Below are 17988 nucleotides of genomic sequence, written 5' to 3'. Positions count from 1 at the left end.
TTCTGGTGCAAAGTGGGCGATAAACAAACAAGAGAGAAAAGCCGGTCAGCTGATCATTGATCTGTTTCAACAGGAGACAAAGTAGCAACAGGAGAGAGAGGGGTGAGAATGAGAGAAGAAGAGGCAGCTGTGCAGCGTAACGACAGAATAACTCCACCTTTGTGTCTTTTTCATTCTAGCTGAAGTCCGGGACAAACTGTGTCCCCTCTCAGCTCAACACGAAAAGCCTGATATTTTCTCTGAATGCGGGACGACTCCGTTTTTTACGGGACGGTTGGCAACTCTACTAACTAACCTTATAAATTAAATAAAGTTCAACATCAGTAACATCATAGCACCCACCCAGCAGTATAAAAACTCCGTCATGCTAGCTAGTACACAGTACGAGTTATTGTAACTGAGTGTAAAAAGTCAGCGCAACGAAAATAAACTCCACCTAAACTTGGTTTATATCTGACCCAGATAGACTGCAGGTCATAACTTCTTACCAGAAGTTCAGTTCACCTGATGCTCGGACTGGCGGCTGCCTCGGGTCTCTCCTCCTCCTGACTCCGATCTCCCTCATCCACCTGCTGGCCTCCACCACTTGTTAATTTTACTGAATCTGTGGAAGCTCCGCGATGCCACCACCAAACAACTGAGTTATTTTTACACACCGGCCAGCATCTGGCCAATCCACCACCTTTTGTTGTTTATACTGTTACAAAAAAAAAAAGTCACCGGGCCACCGAGCAAATGCCCGGTATGCCCGATGGCCAGTCCAGCTATGGCGGTGTCATTAGTTAACCCTTCGGGTGCCAACTGTGGCACGCGTGCCTAGGGTTGCCGACCCCTGGTCTATAATCTACACAGCTGCTAATGTGACTGAGAGTGATTCTAAATAAAAGCTGTTTACCTTGAAAGTAGAAGAGCGAGTTTAAAGACACGACACAGATCAGTACAAGAACATAATGACTGTAGGACGGAGCGTTGACTCTGGTACCAACCTGCAGTTTGTTGTTGAACTACTCCACCCACATGACTGCAACTGGGATTTGACTGGTTTGAAAGTGAGACTGAGCGGTGTCTGGGTATTTCCTCACTCATGGGTTCACTTCTGCTTTTTAAAATGTTTGTGTTGATAAAAACACTGTGAGTAGCTCAAACTGAAAGCACAGTGAGTTTAATGGATCATGTTACAAAGATGGAAACCTGTTTGGTTATTAATGATTTGTTGTTGGGTGCATGTTTGAAACATATTGATCTTAGACATTCAGTCCATTATGATTCATTTGTTTATAATGTTTATTATGATTGTATCTGAAAACCTGAACATATTTGATTCACAGCATTTAAAGAATAGTGTCAGTCTGCTGAGTCACTGAAGCAGTAATAGATTTTCTATTACTATAAAATGTTCAGTTTACATGGATATGCAGGAGAGCGCTGTTATTGTTAACTGAGTAAATGTGTGACTAAGTTTCCAGTAAAATTAGCTTTGAGAGCTAAAGCTGAGGACTTCTGATTAATGAGCAGTGGCAGCTCATTTATTTTATCTGAAAACATTTGTTTCCACTTTATCAAATTAAAGAAAGGTTTTTAGAAAGATTTGATTTATTTTGAATTTTTAGTGTCTCACTAAAGTCTTCAGAGTTCTGCATATATGATGTTTTTATGCCATGTGTTTAGATTATTGAAGGAAACAAACTCTGTGAGAAATACGTTTAATCCTCAAAACATTTGATCTTGAATGAAGCAAACTGTAGTTAAATGACTTTAATGGCACCAATAATCTCCTCCTATCTGCAGTGATGGTCAATGTTAGGCTGTCATCATATCTGAATTTTAGGAAAATTCACTAATTTAAACAATATAATATATAATATATATAATATAATATAAGCAAAAACTCAAACATTCAAAAAACACAGGGAACAGAAACTGCACTGAGACTCAGGTCAGAGTTACACTTCCTCAGTCATCTTCCTGTTTTCTGGCTTCACTTAATCTGGCGTCAGTAATGATGATCTGAAGAGACATTAAGCTGGTCACTGATGTCAGTGTAGCTGCTAACACATTCACACTCAGCTATTTATCAATTTTTAAACACATTTCACTTAATTCATCAGTCTGCAGGTGGATATAATGACTTTGGTTAAAAAACAATGCAGTTACAGCAGTTTAACAGTAAATATTTTTCTGTCTGTTCATTATCATCATTCCTGTGGTCTACCATTACAGATAAATGACAGAGTTACCATTCATTTAAATATTCACTAATCTTATAATAATAATAATAATGGATTGCATTTATATAGCGCTTTTCGGGACCCCTCAAAGCGCTTTACAATGCCACTATTCATTCACTCTCACATTCACACACTGGTGAAGGCAAGCTACAGTTGTAGCCACAGCTGCCCTGGGGCAGACTGACAGAAGCGAGGCTGCCATATTGCGCCATCGGCCCCTCTGGCCAACACCAGTAGGCGGTAGGTGAAGTGTCTTGCCCAAGGACACAATGACCGAGACTGTCCGAGCCAGATATCGTTTGCTATAATCTGGGAACTAAGGTTAAATAGCTTTTTCATATTGATCATATTTATGAATAGGAGAAAATGAAAGCAGTATTATTTCATTTTCACAGAACCCTCAACAAAAAAAGAAGTGTGTAAAATTATAAGGAAGTTGTGAGTCAGTCATGGGTCCACCAGGGGCTCCTCTTCAGTGATTTTTCCTTTTCGTTTTTGATTCCTTACATGAGATTTAAGATTAAACACCTGGTACCAACCTGCAGGTTGTTGTTGGAGTACTCCACCCACATTACTGCAACTGGGATTTGAGTGGTTTGAAAGTGAGACTGGGCAGAGTCTACATTTCTTCTTTGCATTAGCCTTTTTACAATGTCATGAAAAATAACTCTAGTTAAATACAGGAACTAATGACTGTTTGATTGTTCTGTTTTTTTAAATGGTGCTTCTTTGTTTAAGGTTTGTTGTGGTAAAACCACTCTTTCGAAACTTGAACTGAAAGCAAAGTGAATCACATCACAAATGATAAAAAACTTGTTTGGTCATTAATGATTTGTCTCTGGTTGAATGTCTGAATATAAAACATATAGATCTTAAACTATGTTTTTTTTTGTTGATTTTTCATGTGTCTTAAAACCTAACCATATTTGATTCTCAGCACTTTAAAGAAAAGCTTCATTGTTGGATTAACTGTCAGTCTGCTGGGTCACTGAAGCAGAAACTGACTTTCTGGACTTTTGTTTCTACCACATGAAACTACAGAAACATTTTTTTTTACTAAACTTTATTGTGATGTTTTACTGTCTCACTAAAGTCTGCAGAGTTCTGCCTGTATGATGTTTTTATAGGGAACATCAGCATTGTGTTTTTGTTCAAACTGCAGCTGACTTTGTTATGTTAGGAAGAGGTTGTTCTCCTGACACCAATTTTCCAGGTTTGCAATCTCCTCCAGGTAGGCCGTTTCGGTGTTGTCAGAGGTCAGGCCCACCACAGCAGTGTTGTCAGCAAACTTGACAATTGAGGTGGTGTTTGATGTGGTTACACAGTCGTAAGTATACAGTGAGTTACTGGGCTGTAACAGGTTTCATTCATAAAAGTGGCAGCATCGCATCACCCCACCAATGACCACCTCAGTGGCTTCAAGTGTAGGATTAGCCTCTGCACTCTCCTTTTCTTGAACTTCTCTTGTCTACATCTTTCCCTTTCCTATCCCCGGTCATCTCTGTTGCATTTGCAATAACTTAAAACTTAAAATAAATAAATAACAAAGATTAATCAAGTGGACCAGTATGGCAATGCTGTAATCATCCACTTGGCAAAATAAAATCTGTTGGGCATTTTTTTTTCTTGCCTGTCCCGCTAGGCTCTTTTGCCATCAGAATTGTTGTCTAAAGGCGAAGAAAGATGCCCAACAGATTTACTTTACCAAATGGACCATCCCAGCCTTGCTGTATTGGTCTATTTGATTCACCTTTTATTGTTTATTTTATTTTCACTTCGCTAAATACAGGACAGACATGACTGGGGAAAAGAAAGAGAGGTAGGGAAAGAAAAACAGCGGTGAAGAGGAACGGTGATAAAGGGCAAAAACCACAAACCAACAAAATAAGCAGACAAAAAATACATATATCAATCACCTGGATCACCTGTTGAGAAAGAAAAAAGAGAAAACAAGCAAAAAAAAAGAGAGCAACATAATAAACAACATCACAATGATCTATGTGAATATAACAGTAAATACTAAATATTAAACATTATTGTGCAGCACGTAAGATCAACAGTGCACAGTGTGCTTTGAGGTAGGAGCCAAAAAGGGTGTAGTTTGTGTCTGTGAGCACCCGTGTGTGCACCTGTGAGCATGGACGCGCTTGTTTTTAAAAGGTTCCTTCATGTAATGATCTGCTAGAGGGTGTGGGGAGCCACAGCCCCGTCCTCCAGGGACTGAAGCAGGTATGGAGGAGATCAAGACTCCAGACATGCAGAGGCCCCCAGAGCAAAGGAGACCATGGTGAGAGTGAACCCCCTCCATGGGTTCACCCTAACCCTGTTTCACTCTGCAATTTCATCCTCTGCTTCAGTTTCATTAAAGGTAACAACTACTTTGCGTTCATTTAGTATATAACTGGTAAGTAATGCAAACAGCCATTTTCTGTGTTGAAATATTTCCAGTATTATTTTTCTAATGCTCACATGGAATTTAAAAAAATATCCAGCTTTCAAAACCACAAAAGAGACAGTGTCAGGTTACAGCAGAGGCTCAAAGGAGTTTTCCTTTTTGCGCCATCACAAGAAGAACACTAGATGTCAGCAAACACCAAACATGACTATGGTAAAGTTTCATAGTTTTTCAGGTTCACAGAATTTTGCTTTGTTTCCCCAGCAGAACAATCATGAAACAAATCAACCAACAAAGCAGTGGTTTTTGTCAGTGCTCTGACTCACTGTGAAAGGAGTACTGATATTGTATAAAGTTGTGAGTGTGTCTGCTCCTCTCTGTCTCCTCAACAGGATCATTTGTAGTGGATGTGACACAGAGCTCCTATCAGGCAGAGGAGAACCACAACATCACACTGGAGTGGACGTTCACCACCAAACCTGACACGTCCATCTCAGCACTGAAGATCCTCTGTAGCTTGATAACTGATCAAAAACCCTCAACTCTGTATTATCTGCTTGATGGTGTCGAGTTCTCAGAGGACAAAGAGTTTTCAGGACGAGTCCAGAGTGACAAAGACGCCCTCAGAGAAGGACAAATCAGACTCCAGCTGTCCAGACTCAGGACTGAGGACTCGGGTCTGTACCTGTGTGAGGTGGACACAGGTTATGGCCGCGGCTACAACAGCTGCAGAGTCACCGTCTCTGGTAAGATGATTCATTTATACACATGTGATCACTGTGAGCTGTTAAAATAGATCAAGGCTGGATCCAAACATAAAATATATTTGTAAACATAATGTTTAGTTGTTGGAAAAGATTAAAACTTGTTTGGTTTTGATAGTTTCAACATCCCGTTTGAATAATAATGAAGTCGGCAGGGTCCAAACTCAGGCAGCTGTTTGTGTCATTGGTGCTTCTGGGAGCATTTAAATGAAACAATCACATCGACACAGATATCCATTTACTAGTGCTAAACAACAAAACTTCAGAATCAGAATTCAGATTCATATAAATGTTATTATTAAATTATATTATTAAAATAACACAAATAAATTGTACACACATTTTATATATAACACTAACCACAAAGACCAAATCACTCTTTGTATCAGGATGTAAATGTGTTTATTTCTGCTGTACAGTGAAACATTTTAACAGCAGTCTGTGAGCACCGAGTCACTTTTGAAACCTCGTGTGGACATTAGAGGAACTGCAGTTTGTGCTTCTTCTGTCCTGACTTCATGTTTCAGTCCCTGGTAGAAACATGAAGTCAGCTGACTTCAGAGCCGAGTGTGGATTTATATTGTGAGAAACATGTAGAAGTATGAACAGGTCTGAATTTTCAGTGAGGATCAAACAAACATCAGAGAAATTTAAAAGCTCATGATAATCAAATGTCTACAAACTCAGTTTTATATGAATACATTCCAATAAAAGATTACATTGATCAAATTCAGAAAATATTTATGACCAAGAGGTTTGTGTCACTGTTCTTAATTTTCAGAAGCAGAAACAACTCAACAGCCCCAAAATTTCCAAACATCAGATTTAAATAAAGAGACCAAAGTTTAAGGTAACACATTTTTATAAGTCTTTACAAAAACAAAGCAGACATGAGGTCACACAAGAGGAATCCACTTTAATATATAACTGATCATGAATTCATGTTTGTGGCATCAAATAATAAATTAAATCTAATTCCAGCTTCTGTCTGTGAAATATCATGAACATACTTTTCAACACTAACAATAAATCATTTTATTATTTTTGCAGTAACCTTTTCTTTCTTTTTTAAAAACTCTAAGTTGGAGGAGGAGTGATCACTGCTGCTGTGGTGGTGTTCATCTTGTTGATCCTGGGTGGAGGAGGTGGATGTTTGTTTATAAAGAAGCACAAAAAACAAGTAAGTTTATCAGAGACAGAAAGTTTGTTTTCTTTGAAGTTTTATAAATGCTGTAAATATGAAACTATCAGAGCACTTTTAACAGATTTGATACATATTTTGTATATATTTTATTTTATTTTTGCTTGTTACACATGGGACAGACATGGCTGGGGGATAGGACAAGGAGAAAGAAAAACTGAAAGAAAAAGAGGGAGAGAAAGTGAGAAAGGGGGAAGAAAAAAAAACACCTGGATCACCTGTCGAGAGAAGAAAAAAACAGAAGAAAACAATTAATAAAGAGCAACATAATAAAAACAACACAACCACAATAAACAAGCTAACAGTAAATAACAGTAGATACTAAATATTAAATGTTATTGTGCAGTACGCAAGATCGACAGTGCACAATGTGCTTTAAGTTAGCAGCCAAGAAAGGTGTAGTTTGTGTCTGTGAGCACCCGTGTGTACACATGTGTGCACACCTGTGTGGATCAGCACGCTTGTATTCAAAAGGTTTCTCCATGTAACGATCTGCTAGGGAGTGTGGGGAGCCATAGCCCCGTCCCAGAGGACATGAATCAGGTATGGAGGAGATCTGGGCCCCAGACATCCAGAGGCCCCAGAATACGAGGACCCGAGGAGGACCACCAAACGGTAACCGTGCCACCCTCCTGGGAAGAGCCCCAGATGAGGGGTTACCCAGCAACCACCGAGCAGAGGCCAGAGGGGTTTGCAGTGACATGCCTGTGGGCTCTGCCGGCAGCCAGCTGTGCCAGAGTGAATTTCATAATGCTGGATTAATCAAGGGCTCTTGGCAGTTTCCCTTATCTTCAGAGTCCAAGGAACAAATGGCCTTGTCATTCTGCTTGTTCAGAGCCCCCCACCACTTTCCACGTCTCATGGAGCAGGTGCCTCATTACCATTTTAAAAAGCATTTTGAAAATCAGTTTAGTAAATTGGAATTCAAAAATGAATTTACAAATGCAGAATTTATTCTACAATTAATTATTAAGTACAGAATTCTTTCTATTTCGATGTGCGTGGCTCTTGTGGTCGTCCATATTGTTGATCACATCAGTCTCCTTTAGTCAAAAAACCATGTGTTTTTAAACTGTCAGTGAAATGACCGTGTCTTAATTAATTAAAAGTAAAAGCAAAACCTTTTAAGAATGGCTCAGACATAAATATGAGGGGTGGGGCTATGTGCTAAGTGTTGTTGTTATTTCACCATGGTGACAATAGTGTTGAATTCTCCTGTTTCCAGGAGACAAAAACAAACAAATACACATCTTCATGAGTCACCAAGGTGTATGCTAAACTGGTCCCCACCTCACTGAGTAACATTCCTGAACTTTTCTGAAAGAATGTTTTTGTTATTAAAGACTTCAGGTTTGGAGTCTGGGTAGCAGTTTCCCGCAGTTTATTATTTACTTTCAATCTAATGATTAGTCTAATGAACAAATTATAACTTTAGGTAAAATGACACGTATTTATGATGTACTACTTGGTCAGTGTTTAGTTTTTGGTCATGTCTTTGTCTGTCTGTGACCCTGTGATGTTGCCAGGGGCTTCCCTGTTTTTACTTCCTGGTTTATTTGTGACTCCCCCTTCTGTTTCTCATGCAGTTATGCTCCACGTCTTTGTCTTGACGTCTTTTTGACTCCTTCTGTCAATTTAACTGAGGCTCCTGTTTGTGCTCCTTCTTTTGTGGATTTGTTGTTTTCTGGCCTTCTACACTTCTAAAATCTCACTTGTTCTTTGTTCAACCTGCCACCAGTGATTTGGGTCCTCCAAATTGTATTAATTGATCTAACAGCCTGTAGATTGCATGTCGGTAATTGCTCACCTCTTGTCTGGATGTTGATGTGTTGGGAAAGATCTACAGGTCGTATCTCTTCATTCAGAGCATGGGAATGCACGCCCATGCACATCCATGACAAAAACATGATATGCTTTCTTCCACACCTGAGCAACAAGTGAACACATCAAAATATATTTGTTCATTTCGTTTTCAGTGTAATTTGAATCCTCAATTGCCAGTGTGCCGTCCATACACTGCATTAACATGTTTCTCTCTAAATTCTTTAAAACTGATTTGATGGCGCTGACTCTGGAGTTGTAACATGTCGATATTAGAGCAGAGTTTAGGTCTGAATGATTTTTATTGTGACCGTTTTTAATGACTGTCTCGGAAAACACACAAACTTAACACTTTTCTAATGTTTTCAGTGCTCACATGTGTTAAAAAACGTTGCATGATGGTTCCTTTTCCTAAAGATTTGTTTCATACAGAATGACTCATCCTCACACACCAGTGCAAAGAACTTGATGAAGAAGGTCTGAGCATGAGGATCTTCTCATTCAGTTTGAGGACTGAAGCTAACAGGTGGACAGCTAATGTTGTCCTAATGGAGCTAAAGGCCAGTTTCCCTGAAATCTTAAGAGAACGAATACACAGAGCTGCTGTCTCTGTCACGGCTGGGGCGGCAGTCGTGTGGAGGTGAGAAGGAGGATCCAAATAGCAGCCAGTGGTGGAGGTGCAAGTGACATTTATTTACAGTGAGTAATAACCAAGAAGCGGGCAGAACCAAAACATAAACCTAAACTGGGAAAACTAACACAAAAGGAGGACATGGGGCAAGGAGCAGAGAGACACGAAGAAACATGGAATAATGTAGACTACACGGGAGGTTCACAGAGAAACACAGATGACACGACGAGGAGCACAGGCAGACACGCAGTATAAATACACACCAGGTAATTAGGAGATGAGAGACAGGAGGGCAACACACCTGGGAGAAATCAGAGCCGACAGGACAGGGGAAACGTAAACTGAACACACTCACATGAGACGGGGACCTTCAGAATAAGACAGGAAACTCACAGACACAGAGAACTAGACGAGACACTGAACTTAGACAGATTCACACGCAGACAGTGTGACACCATAGACAGACAGAACACAGATGTGGGACCAGGGCAGGCACAGAACAGAACCCTAACAAATGGCAAATAATAACAGAATACATACTCAGAATAACAAAAGCACAAAGAAACACAAAACACTGAGTCGGCAGACTCAGGACCATGACAGTCTCAATACCTCATTTCTCCAACTTATCAACCTGAACTATCTTCAGACCGTTTTTTTTTTTACTGCATATTGCACTTTTAGTCTCATCCAAGCTCAAAGATTTGACATTTTGTAAACACACTCTTTCGTTGTCAATAACAGAGGTGTCAGAGTGTTGTATCATTATGTTGTTAACATGTTACATGTACTTATTTTTTTCCTACTAAAATGTTTTGTTTTCAGTTTATTTTCAAATGATTCTGTGTTAGGAAGTTCTGTGAGAAATGGCTTTTCCTGTCCTGAGGCTGAAGGAGACTTGCACTGATTTTGGAGTCGTGTCAGCATCGCCCAGTCTTGTTTTGACAAAGTAGCTGAAACTGCTTGAACAAGACCAAACAAATCCCTGTTGTGTGTGTATATCTGTTACAGATGGTTAGACTATACTTCATATAAGTCATGCAGTAGAAAAATAAAATTTCAAGAGGTTTTAACACCACTAACTGAAACAAGTCACCAGCATGTGAACAGTTTAAACATTAGCCTAATAAAGATAAATAGACAGTCTGTGTCACGGCCAGGGGATCAGCAGGCCGCTGACTAGTAGTGTTCTCTCTCTCTCTTGCTCTCTCTCTCTTGCTCTCTCTCTCGCTCTCTCGCCAGGGCGGAACTCATGGTGGGTTCACGCCCTCGGCCCACGCCCCTCTGAAGAGGAAACACCTGGGCCTCATCAGTGCAGCCAGCATTTAAGCCAGGGAGTGGCTTCTACTCATCGCTGGATCGTTGTGTGTGACTCGCGTCAGTGCAGCCCGGCTCTGAGCAAGTTCTCTTTTGCTTCCCTGCGCAAAACCTCTAACGTGTGTTTCCTTCTGTACATAGATCCCCTGGACCCGACCCTGCATTCCCCGAGCAGATTCCTTTTGTGTGAGTGTCTGGAGAGAGTGGTCACGATAGGAGAGAGTCAGAAGAGGAGCGAGTGTCTTTTCCCTACCTGGATTTCCCCGGAGCCTTTTTCCCTGTCACTGCTTTGTATATACACCTGGTGGAACTGTAATAAATACTGACTGTGCCTCTGAGTCCTGCGTGTGAGTCCTCAAGCGAACCGTGACAGTCTGGGTTACATAAAGTAATGTAAAATATTTCTACATCTTATTTTTTGGCTCACGAAGAAGTAGCTCCACTGTGGTCTACACAACTTCAATGAAAGCACGTGAAATGTGGACAAACAGGCATTCTTGAAACAGCACCTTCATTCCTTAATCATCTATTTGTGAATGGATGTGTGTTTATTAAATGTGGTCTTAGGAGCTTGGAAACAACACACAGAGGTGTCTATGAGGGGTATAGTTATATGCCCATTTGCATCATGAACACTGTGTTCTTGTATTTTCAATTTCAGTAATACGTATGTGTTGACTCTACCTCGTTGGTTTTCCTGCAATCACCTGTTTCATTGATTTTCTGACTCCTGAGTGGTGAGTGAAGTCTCATGGGGGCTGTGCACAGATAGTGTTGTTGTTGTTGATGTGTGCGGAGAGTAAAGGTGCTGCTAAGAAAGTTATGTGTCCATTTTGTTGGTTTTAACATTTCAGAAAGATTCAGAACCCTCACATTATATACGCCTAAAAGAGAAATAATGTCAGCTTCCTGAAAACACTATTGGACTGTCTAAAGGACATCAAAGCACAGATGGCCTTAATTATTTTTTATTTTCAATGAAAGTAAAACTAAAGTTATTGTGCTCAGACCCAGTGGTTTCCGTGTGTGAGCTGCTTCTCTCTTGGACCTGGGCCACTGCAGCCATATGGTACTCCATTAGTGATGAACTTTGGAGTCAAATATGCATATTTCCACCATTTTGGCCTAAATGTCTGTTTTGAGTTTAAGATATTATTGCTTCTTAAAACTTTTAATGGATCGTTCATATCTGAGTTGCTAACCTCATGTGTTCCATCAAGATCACTAAGGTCCATGGACCAGCTGCCCCTGTCTGTCCCTAAAACCAGACTGAGAACCAGCATCATTGAGTCTTTTCAGTCATCGCATCAAACTGATGATCTCCCTGCCCAGGTTAGGCTGGCCCCTTGTTGGCTGTTTTTGAAACATATCTTAAAACTGATGTTATTCCTGGGCTTTAACTTAGAATAGCTGTGTTCCATTTTTATTATCATAATTTTTCTTGTTACTGATTGGCTGTGTGGTGTTCTGGTGATACAACATTTGGTGTAACTTGTGTTTTTGAAAACTTCTGACCAAAGAAAAAGAAACCAAAACAACTTACTGACAACTCAAAGTGTTACTAACCACAAGTGAAATTTCAAGGTTCTTTATTTGTCACATGCATAGTTATACAAGTATAACACACAGGGAAATGTAACCTGACACGCTCCTCGACTTGTGCAAAAAATGGAGGGGGGGAGGGCACACACACACACACACACTCTGTGAATGTGCAGTAATAGCATGTATGCAGATTTGATGTTCATCCAGCAATTTAATCTGAACAGTTCAAGCACTTTAGTTAACTCACATGCTGTAACCCATAATTTCCTTTGGGATTAATAAAGTATTCTGATTCTGATTTAGAATTGGAATCAGCTGAAAAAGCCTGTAGTGCATTTTAATATCCCTGAAACACAACAGATGTACAAAAACTACAAACAGAACTTTCATTCAGTACAATAACAAAAAAAAACCAACACTAAAAAAAAATTGGACTACCATCAGGCATAAATAAATAAAATACAACAATAGTAATAAAACATTATGATGTGATGACTACACCGATGGCACAACAAAGTTTATACAGACAAACAAAAGCAATAAATCCAGAAAAATCTTCATCTTCTAAATGCTTCTGTTAAAAGAAGGAGAATAAGCCAGGTTGTCAGTCAGTAAATAAACCAACTAAAAACATAAAATGATTATCACAAAAACTCAACCAAACAAAAATGATGCAGAGAAAAGTTGGATTTTTTACTCACCGATTCTTGAAGTTTGGAGGAATCTGGTATTTAGCTGCGCCGGTCCACAAAGTTGTAGGGTAGATTACATTAAATTCAAAAATATAAATTAAATTTATTGCTGGACCTGAGTGTGTTTGCTGGTTTGAATCCCTGACCTGACTGTGAAGATCCAGCAAAGATAAATCTCTAACACTCTCAGCTCCATTAAGACCATTATTACTTTGAGTAAAGCAGCTAGACTTGTAGTGGTTGTTTTTGTGTCTCATCCTCTGGATGCTTCTGTTGAAAAATGTAGAGTAATGAGTCAGTCTGACAACACAAGAAGCAACAACATGTTTGTTTGTTTCTTACTTTAAGTATCTGCAAGATGTGGAGAGAGAAATATGCAGCAAAACCAGCGAGAGTCACAACTGATAATAAGGTGATGACAGCGACGACCACAGGGACCCTGGATCGACCTGCTGATGTAGAAAACAAAAGAAGGTCACTACAAATACAAAAAACCCCAAACAGGAATGATGCAGAAAAAAGTTAGACTGTCTTCTCACCATATCTCTGAGTCACGTCCTCAGGATCCAGAGTGTGGAGGCTTCTGGAAAGCAGTGGTGTCTCCATCGTCGAGGTTTTAGTGAAGTTTGCATCTAGAAAACCACAAAAATCATTAGAGTTGTAATCAGTTGATAAAAATATATGACGTAAGAACCAGAGTGTTTGAAATGTGATGTTTGAACTACAGAATGACATTAAAATGTCAAGTTGGTACTAATGTCTTTAATCAAATAGCATTCAGTTTATCAAAAGTCAATAAAAAGTTCAACAGGATGTGAATTTCTTTTTAAATTATCGTCACATTTTAAGTTCCTCACACAGTGACAGACACATGGCACAAACTTGCAGTGGCACTACAAGAAGATGCTTATTTTTTTCCCACAGATCAAACTGATGATCTTTGAGTCTTTTTACAGTTTGTTTACTGAAGATCAATTTAATTCGAACTTGTGCCCAACTCTTGTTTTAAAGTAATTAAAGACAAACGCTGTAGAGTTCAAAGAAACCATTTAAAAATATATAATAATAATAATAATAAAGATAATAAAGCATTCACACTAATTACCAAGTCAAGTCAACGAGTCAATGTAAACAAAAAACAAAGAAATATAACCCCAGCTGTAAAACGAAACCAATAATCTTCTGTTTATTTGGTGTTACATTTACATATACATTCTTATCTCAAGTTCATTGATCACATGTGTATAAATGAATTGTCTTACCAGAGACGGTGACTCTGCAGCTGTTGTAGCCGCGGCCATAACCTTTGTCCACCTCACACAGGTACAGACCCGAGTCCTCAGTCCTGAGTCTGGACAGCTGGAGTCTGAGTCGTCCTTCTCTGAGGGCGTCTTTGTCACTCTGGACTCGTCCTGAAAACCTTTCATCCTGATCCTCTGAGAACTCGACACCATCATAAAGATGATAAAAAGTCCAGTATTTTTGGCCATTATTCAGGATACAGAAGATCTTCAGTGTTGAGATGGACGTGTCTGGTTTGGTGGTGAACGTCCACTCCAGTGTGATGTGGTGGTTCTCCTCTGCCTGATAGGAGCTCTGTGTCACATCCACTACAAATGATCCTGTTGAGGAGACAAAGAGGAGCAGACACACTCACAACTTTAGACAACATCAGAACTTTTTTTCCTGACATGCTCCTGTCCATATTGTACATTACTGACATACATGTGAAATTTCAAACTAATTGAAAATCTTATTGTTTGCTGATACAAACTTGGTTTGACTATAATAAATCAACATTGACACTTTTTACAAACAAAATTGATAATATTTGGGAATCACACATATTCGACCAATAGAAAACTGACTATAAATAACATTGAATTAGATTATCAGAAATAAAATTCCTCAAGAAGCATAAACTATTCTGCATTCCCCACATTACTTATATGAAAGCAAAATATCAAAGTCTCTCACAATACTCTGTAAAGTTAAGGATCTCATAAATCAAACATATATACACACACGCACACATACATTTACACACGCACGCGCGCACACACACAGTATTGTCCCATTAGACTTCCTTGAATTATATATTTTGTAAGTGTGGGGAAAAACACATACATTCTGCAAAGAAGAGCAATAAGGATAATAAGTAAAACCACTTCAAGAGAACCAGCAAATCCACTTTTCCTTAAATGTTATATTCTTAAATTTAAAGACTTGGTTGACGTCAGAACTGCACAATGTACAAAGCAGCAAATAAATCTTTGTCCCACAACATTCAGAACTTGTTCCAAATAAGACCAAATACTCATGACCTGGTAGGAATGCTTAAGACAGTAGCAAGGACTAAATTAAAATATCCCAGCATTAAAATTGGTCTGCAAAATAATCCGTGCAGCTTGTGAATACAAAGTTGTTGAAGTATTGAGCTGCATTTCATTGCTTTCAATTCTTTGTAGGAAAATGTGAAATGGATGCAGTGATTTATTGAAATGTGTGCCAACATTCATGGAAATACAGTAAATAAGGTAAACACAGAGTCTGTGCAATACCAATGAACTAGAACGTAATAGAAACGTTATTTACCTTTAACAAAATCCAAGTAAAGAATTGAAGTCCACAGTGGGACCACAAGGAAAGGCATGAAATCCATGATGTCATCTTCTTAACAGCCTGTGGGGATCAGATCTTCTTCTTCTTCATCTTCACATTCAGGCTGCAGACAAAAATATAACTGTTACATCTCAACACAGACATGCTGCTCAGTTTATATTTACACTTTTATGTTCAGCAGCATGTCAGCCGCTACGATACTGACCAACTACTAATGTTAGCTGGTGGCTGCGAGCAACAACAACAACAACCAACAGAAATCTACTAATTTCAAGAGTGAGGGGAATCCTGAGCAACACCTAAAAATCTCTAAAATGATTGAAAACTAAACCGAAATCAGAAAAATACAACACAGTGAGAACATCAGTGAGCAGCATACAGAGATGATTTACAGGAACATGCTTTAGAAATCCCCACAAACCATCATTCATCTGTTTTTATTTATTCTGAACAGGAAAGTGTGGTCAAATCTGGCAAAATCAGACAAAAATCAAATGTTGCTGGATTTAAAAAAACTAAGTTTTTCTTTTCTAAATGAAATTCTGTGTAAGAAACTGACTGAACCTCTGTTACATGGAAACATCATCACTGTTTTCCAGCAGTGAAGATTTTACCAGCTGTGTTTGCAGGAGCAGCTGACGTCTAAAGTTCAGCTTGTTCAAGATTATGTGAGTTTGCTGGAGCTGAGGCAGAGGCAGTATGACACTGAGTCAAACCAGACGCTCCGGTCTGATCAGTTTGTAAAAGCATTTCTGTTCTTCAGCACACTACAAACACAGGTGAGCTGATGCATGGCATCAGATCAGTACAGATTACAATAAGGTATAAACCATTCTGAGATAACAGAGCAACAGCAGCCAACAGTATAACTCCTCATTTTATACTATAATTTACATAAATAGTTCATAAATGAATTCTCGGCCTCTCAGCAGAGAAAAAAATGCTTCAGTCGGACAGAATGAGCCAAACATTAATCGTATCATATCAAGTTTGGTATCATAACTTTAGTTTCTGTGCTCTACATTCAGCACGAGTCTCTGGGATGATCCTCCCAGAGCAGTTCACATTGAAATAACTGCAAATGACCTGCAGCCTCTGTCTGTGTGGAAGATCGGGGTTTTCACAACTTTGTCGACACACAATCTACACTACAAGGCACATCTGTCATTATTATTGCTTTTGAACAAAGATCCTCAGACTGAGGAAAGAAGAATGTAAGTTTTAAAACATCAGCTGTTGTCCAGAAATAATTCTGAGCAGATTTTATGTTTGCAGATTTATTTCCTTACGGTAATAAAAATATGTGTCTGAAATCTCTACTTTAACTCTGTTCTGGGTTTCAACATGCACACCATTACTGATGAACTGCACTGTTGGGATATCATGGGTGTATAGACTGCAGCTCACTAAATCCTATCTATCCATGTTATACTGTAGCTATATTTTATGTGTGTAATATCATTATTGTAACCAATGATAGTGACTGTAGCTGACTGAACTCTGGAAGTACATCACATTTTACAGTCTTGTTTTAGGGGTTAACTAACAGTATATGACTTTTTACCCGCAGTGGAAACCATAAATCATTTATTGATCATAATATAACATAATAATGTTTAGGATTTAGCTACTGTAATATGTATTAACATCATAAATCGTGACACAGTCTTCTTCCACTCAAAGTGCATGGGCTGCTATTAGAAGTTAAAGGCGTCAGTAATATTTTGCAGCATAGCTGAGAATAGTTTAACTCTGGACCAACCTGCTGTGACAAACCAGCGGTTATTTCACCCACTCCTTGCAGACACGACAGTCATAGTACCCACTAAAGTTAGCTTTAAGCTGAAAGCAGAGATTAAGTAAAACATCGGTTTACCTTGAACAGGTGCGATTAAGAAAGCCGAGCACAAGATTAAAGTCCAGAGTGGAAAACTGTAAGAAGACGAGCTGAGCCGGGACATAACAACAAGTGCAGAGACTGACGGGTCGACTTGGACTTCCTCCGCTCCTACTGCTGAGTGGCTGTCAGGGAGACGCTCTTATTAAGACGTCATGTGTAATGTTTTCCATGGTGTCGTCATGACGACACAACAACAACACTCCCATATCTCTTTTAGTTTATCCAGTGTATAAAATCCCACAGCTCCGGTTTGCGGCTCCGGGACTGAGGTTTATTGAGTTTGTGCCTCGTGTCATGAAACATGACTGACGCTGTGTTGTAATCACCAGTGACGTAGCATTGTGTTGCATCTGGAAATGAACTGTGATATCATTCTAAATGTGTACAAAGTATTGACTCAGGGGGCTGAATAATTATGCACACCCCACTTTGCAGTTATTTATTTGTAAAAAATGTTTGGAATCATGTATGATTTTGGTTCCACTTCTCACGTGTACACCACTTTGTGTTGGTCTTTCACGTGGAATTCCAATAAAATTGATTCATGTTTGTGGCTGTAATGTGACAAAATGTGGGAAAGTTCAAGGGCGCCGAATACTTTTGCAAGCCATTGTATATTTGACACATAGTCGAGGAGGGGAAAAAGAGAGAACTCTACTCATGTTGGGCTCCCATGGGAAGACAGCATAAGAACAGAAAACAAAAAAAAAACTCCTCTGCACAAAGAGCACATCAATGTTCACATCACAACATCATGAAGCACGTTACAAGCAATAGGGGTGGGTAAGGGGTGAGAAGTAAGCCGATCCAGACACAGCCATCCTGCCCTGCAGCTATTTATCCAGCACTGGGCCCAGACCCACCGTCCGACT

At 39.3% G+C, this 17988-nt stretch overlaps 2 protein-coding genes across 4 annotated transcripts; one reads left to right on the top strand and one right to left on the bottom strand.

Moving 5' to 3' along the window:
• The first annotated feature begins 950 nt into the window (after positions 1-950).
• On the top strand, positions 951-5428 carry LOC146522925 (uncharacterized). Its single transcript, XM_085154171.1, has 3 exons — positions 951-1049; positions 4389-4596; positions 5016-5428. The coding sequence occupies exons 1-3, from the start codon at positions 951-953 to the stop codon at positions 5417-5419; spliced, it is 711 nt and encodes a 236-aa protein (XP_085010297.1). The 3' UTR covers positions 5420-5428.
• A 3573-nt stretch (positions 5429-9001) lies between these two features.
• On the bottom strand, positions 9002-17226 carry LOC146522924 (uncharacterized). 3 transcript variants are annotated; one of them, XR_014871069.1, is made up of 7 exons: positions 17093-17226; positions 15190-15319; positions 13857-14216; positions 13134-13226; positions 12937-13046; positions 12604-12864; positions 9002-12476 (listed from the first exon to the last, which is right to left on the bottom strand). XR_014871069.1 is itself a non-coding variant. In XM_085142625.1 (6 exons), exons 2-6 carry the CDS (start codon positions 15254-15256, stop codon positions 12820-12822), a joined length of 675 nt encoding a protein of 224 aa, XP_084998751.1. In that variant the 5' UTR covers positions 15257-15319; positions 17093-17226; the 3' UTR covers positions 9002-12819. The 3 variants fall into 3 exon arrangements, 2 of the variants coding, with proteins under 2 accessions (XP_084998751.1, XP_084998765.1); XM_085142625.1 differs by having other exon boundaries at positions 9002-12864; XM_085142639.1 differs by having other exon boundaries at positions 9002-12864; positions 12937-13043.
• Between the last annotated feature and the right edge of the window lie 762 nt (positions 17227-17988).

Source organism: Neolamprologus multifasciatus, chromosome 3 (genome assembly GCF_963576455.1).
Source record: "Neolamprologus multifasciatus chromosome 3, fNeoMul1.2, whole genome shotgun sequence".
NCBI classification, from domain to species: Eukaryota; Metazoa; Chordata; class Actinopteri; order Cichliformes; family Cichlidae; genus Neolamprologus; species Neolamprologus multifasciatus.
This window is presented reverse-complemented; position numbering and strand designations above follow the sequence as displayed.

Excerpts from the sequence above, each read along its gene's own strand:
- LOC146522925 (XM_085154171.1), top strand. The coding sequence starts at position 951 with ATGACTGTAGGACGGAGCGTTGACTCTGGTACCAACCTGCAGTTTGTT. Across the intron at positions 1,050-4,388 it reads GGGATTTGACTGGTTTGAAA|GTTCCTTCATGTAATGATCT; the intron begins GTGAGACTGAGC and ends TGTTTTTAAAAG. Across the intron at positions 4,597-5,015 it reads CTGCTTCAGTTTCATTAAAG|GATCATTTGTAGTGGATGTG; the intron begins GTAACAACTACT and ends TCTCCTCAACAG.
- LOC146522924 (XM_085142625.1), bottom strand. The coding sequence starts at position 15,256 with ATGGATTTCATGCCTTTCCTTGTGGTCCCACTGTGGACTTCAATTCTT. Across the intron at positions 13,227-13,856 it reads CTGCAGAGTCACCGTCTCTG|ATGCAAACTTCACTAAAACC; the intron begins GTAAGACAATTC and ends GTGGTTTTCTAG. Across the intron at positions 12,865-12,936 it reads ACATCTTGCAGATACTTAAA|AAGCATCCAGAGGATGAGAC; the intron begins GTAAGAAACAAA and ends ATTTTTCAACAG.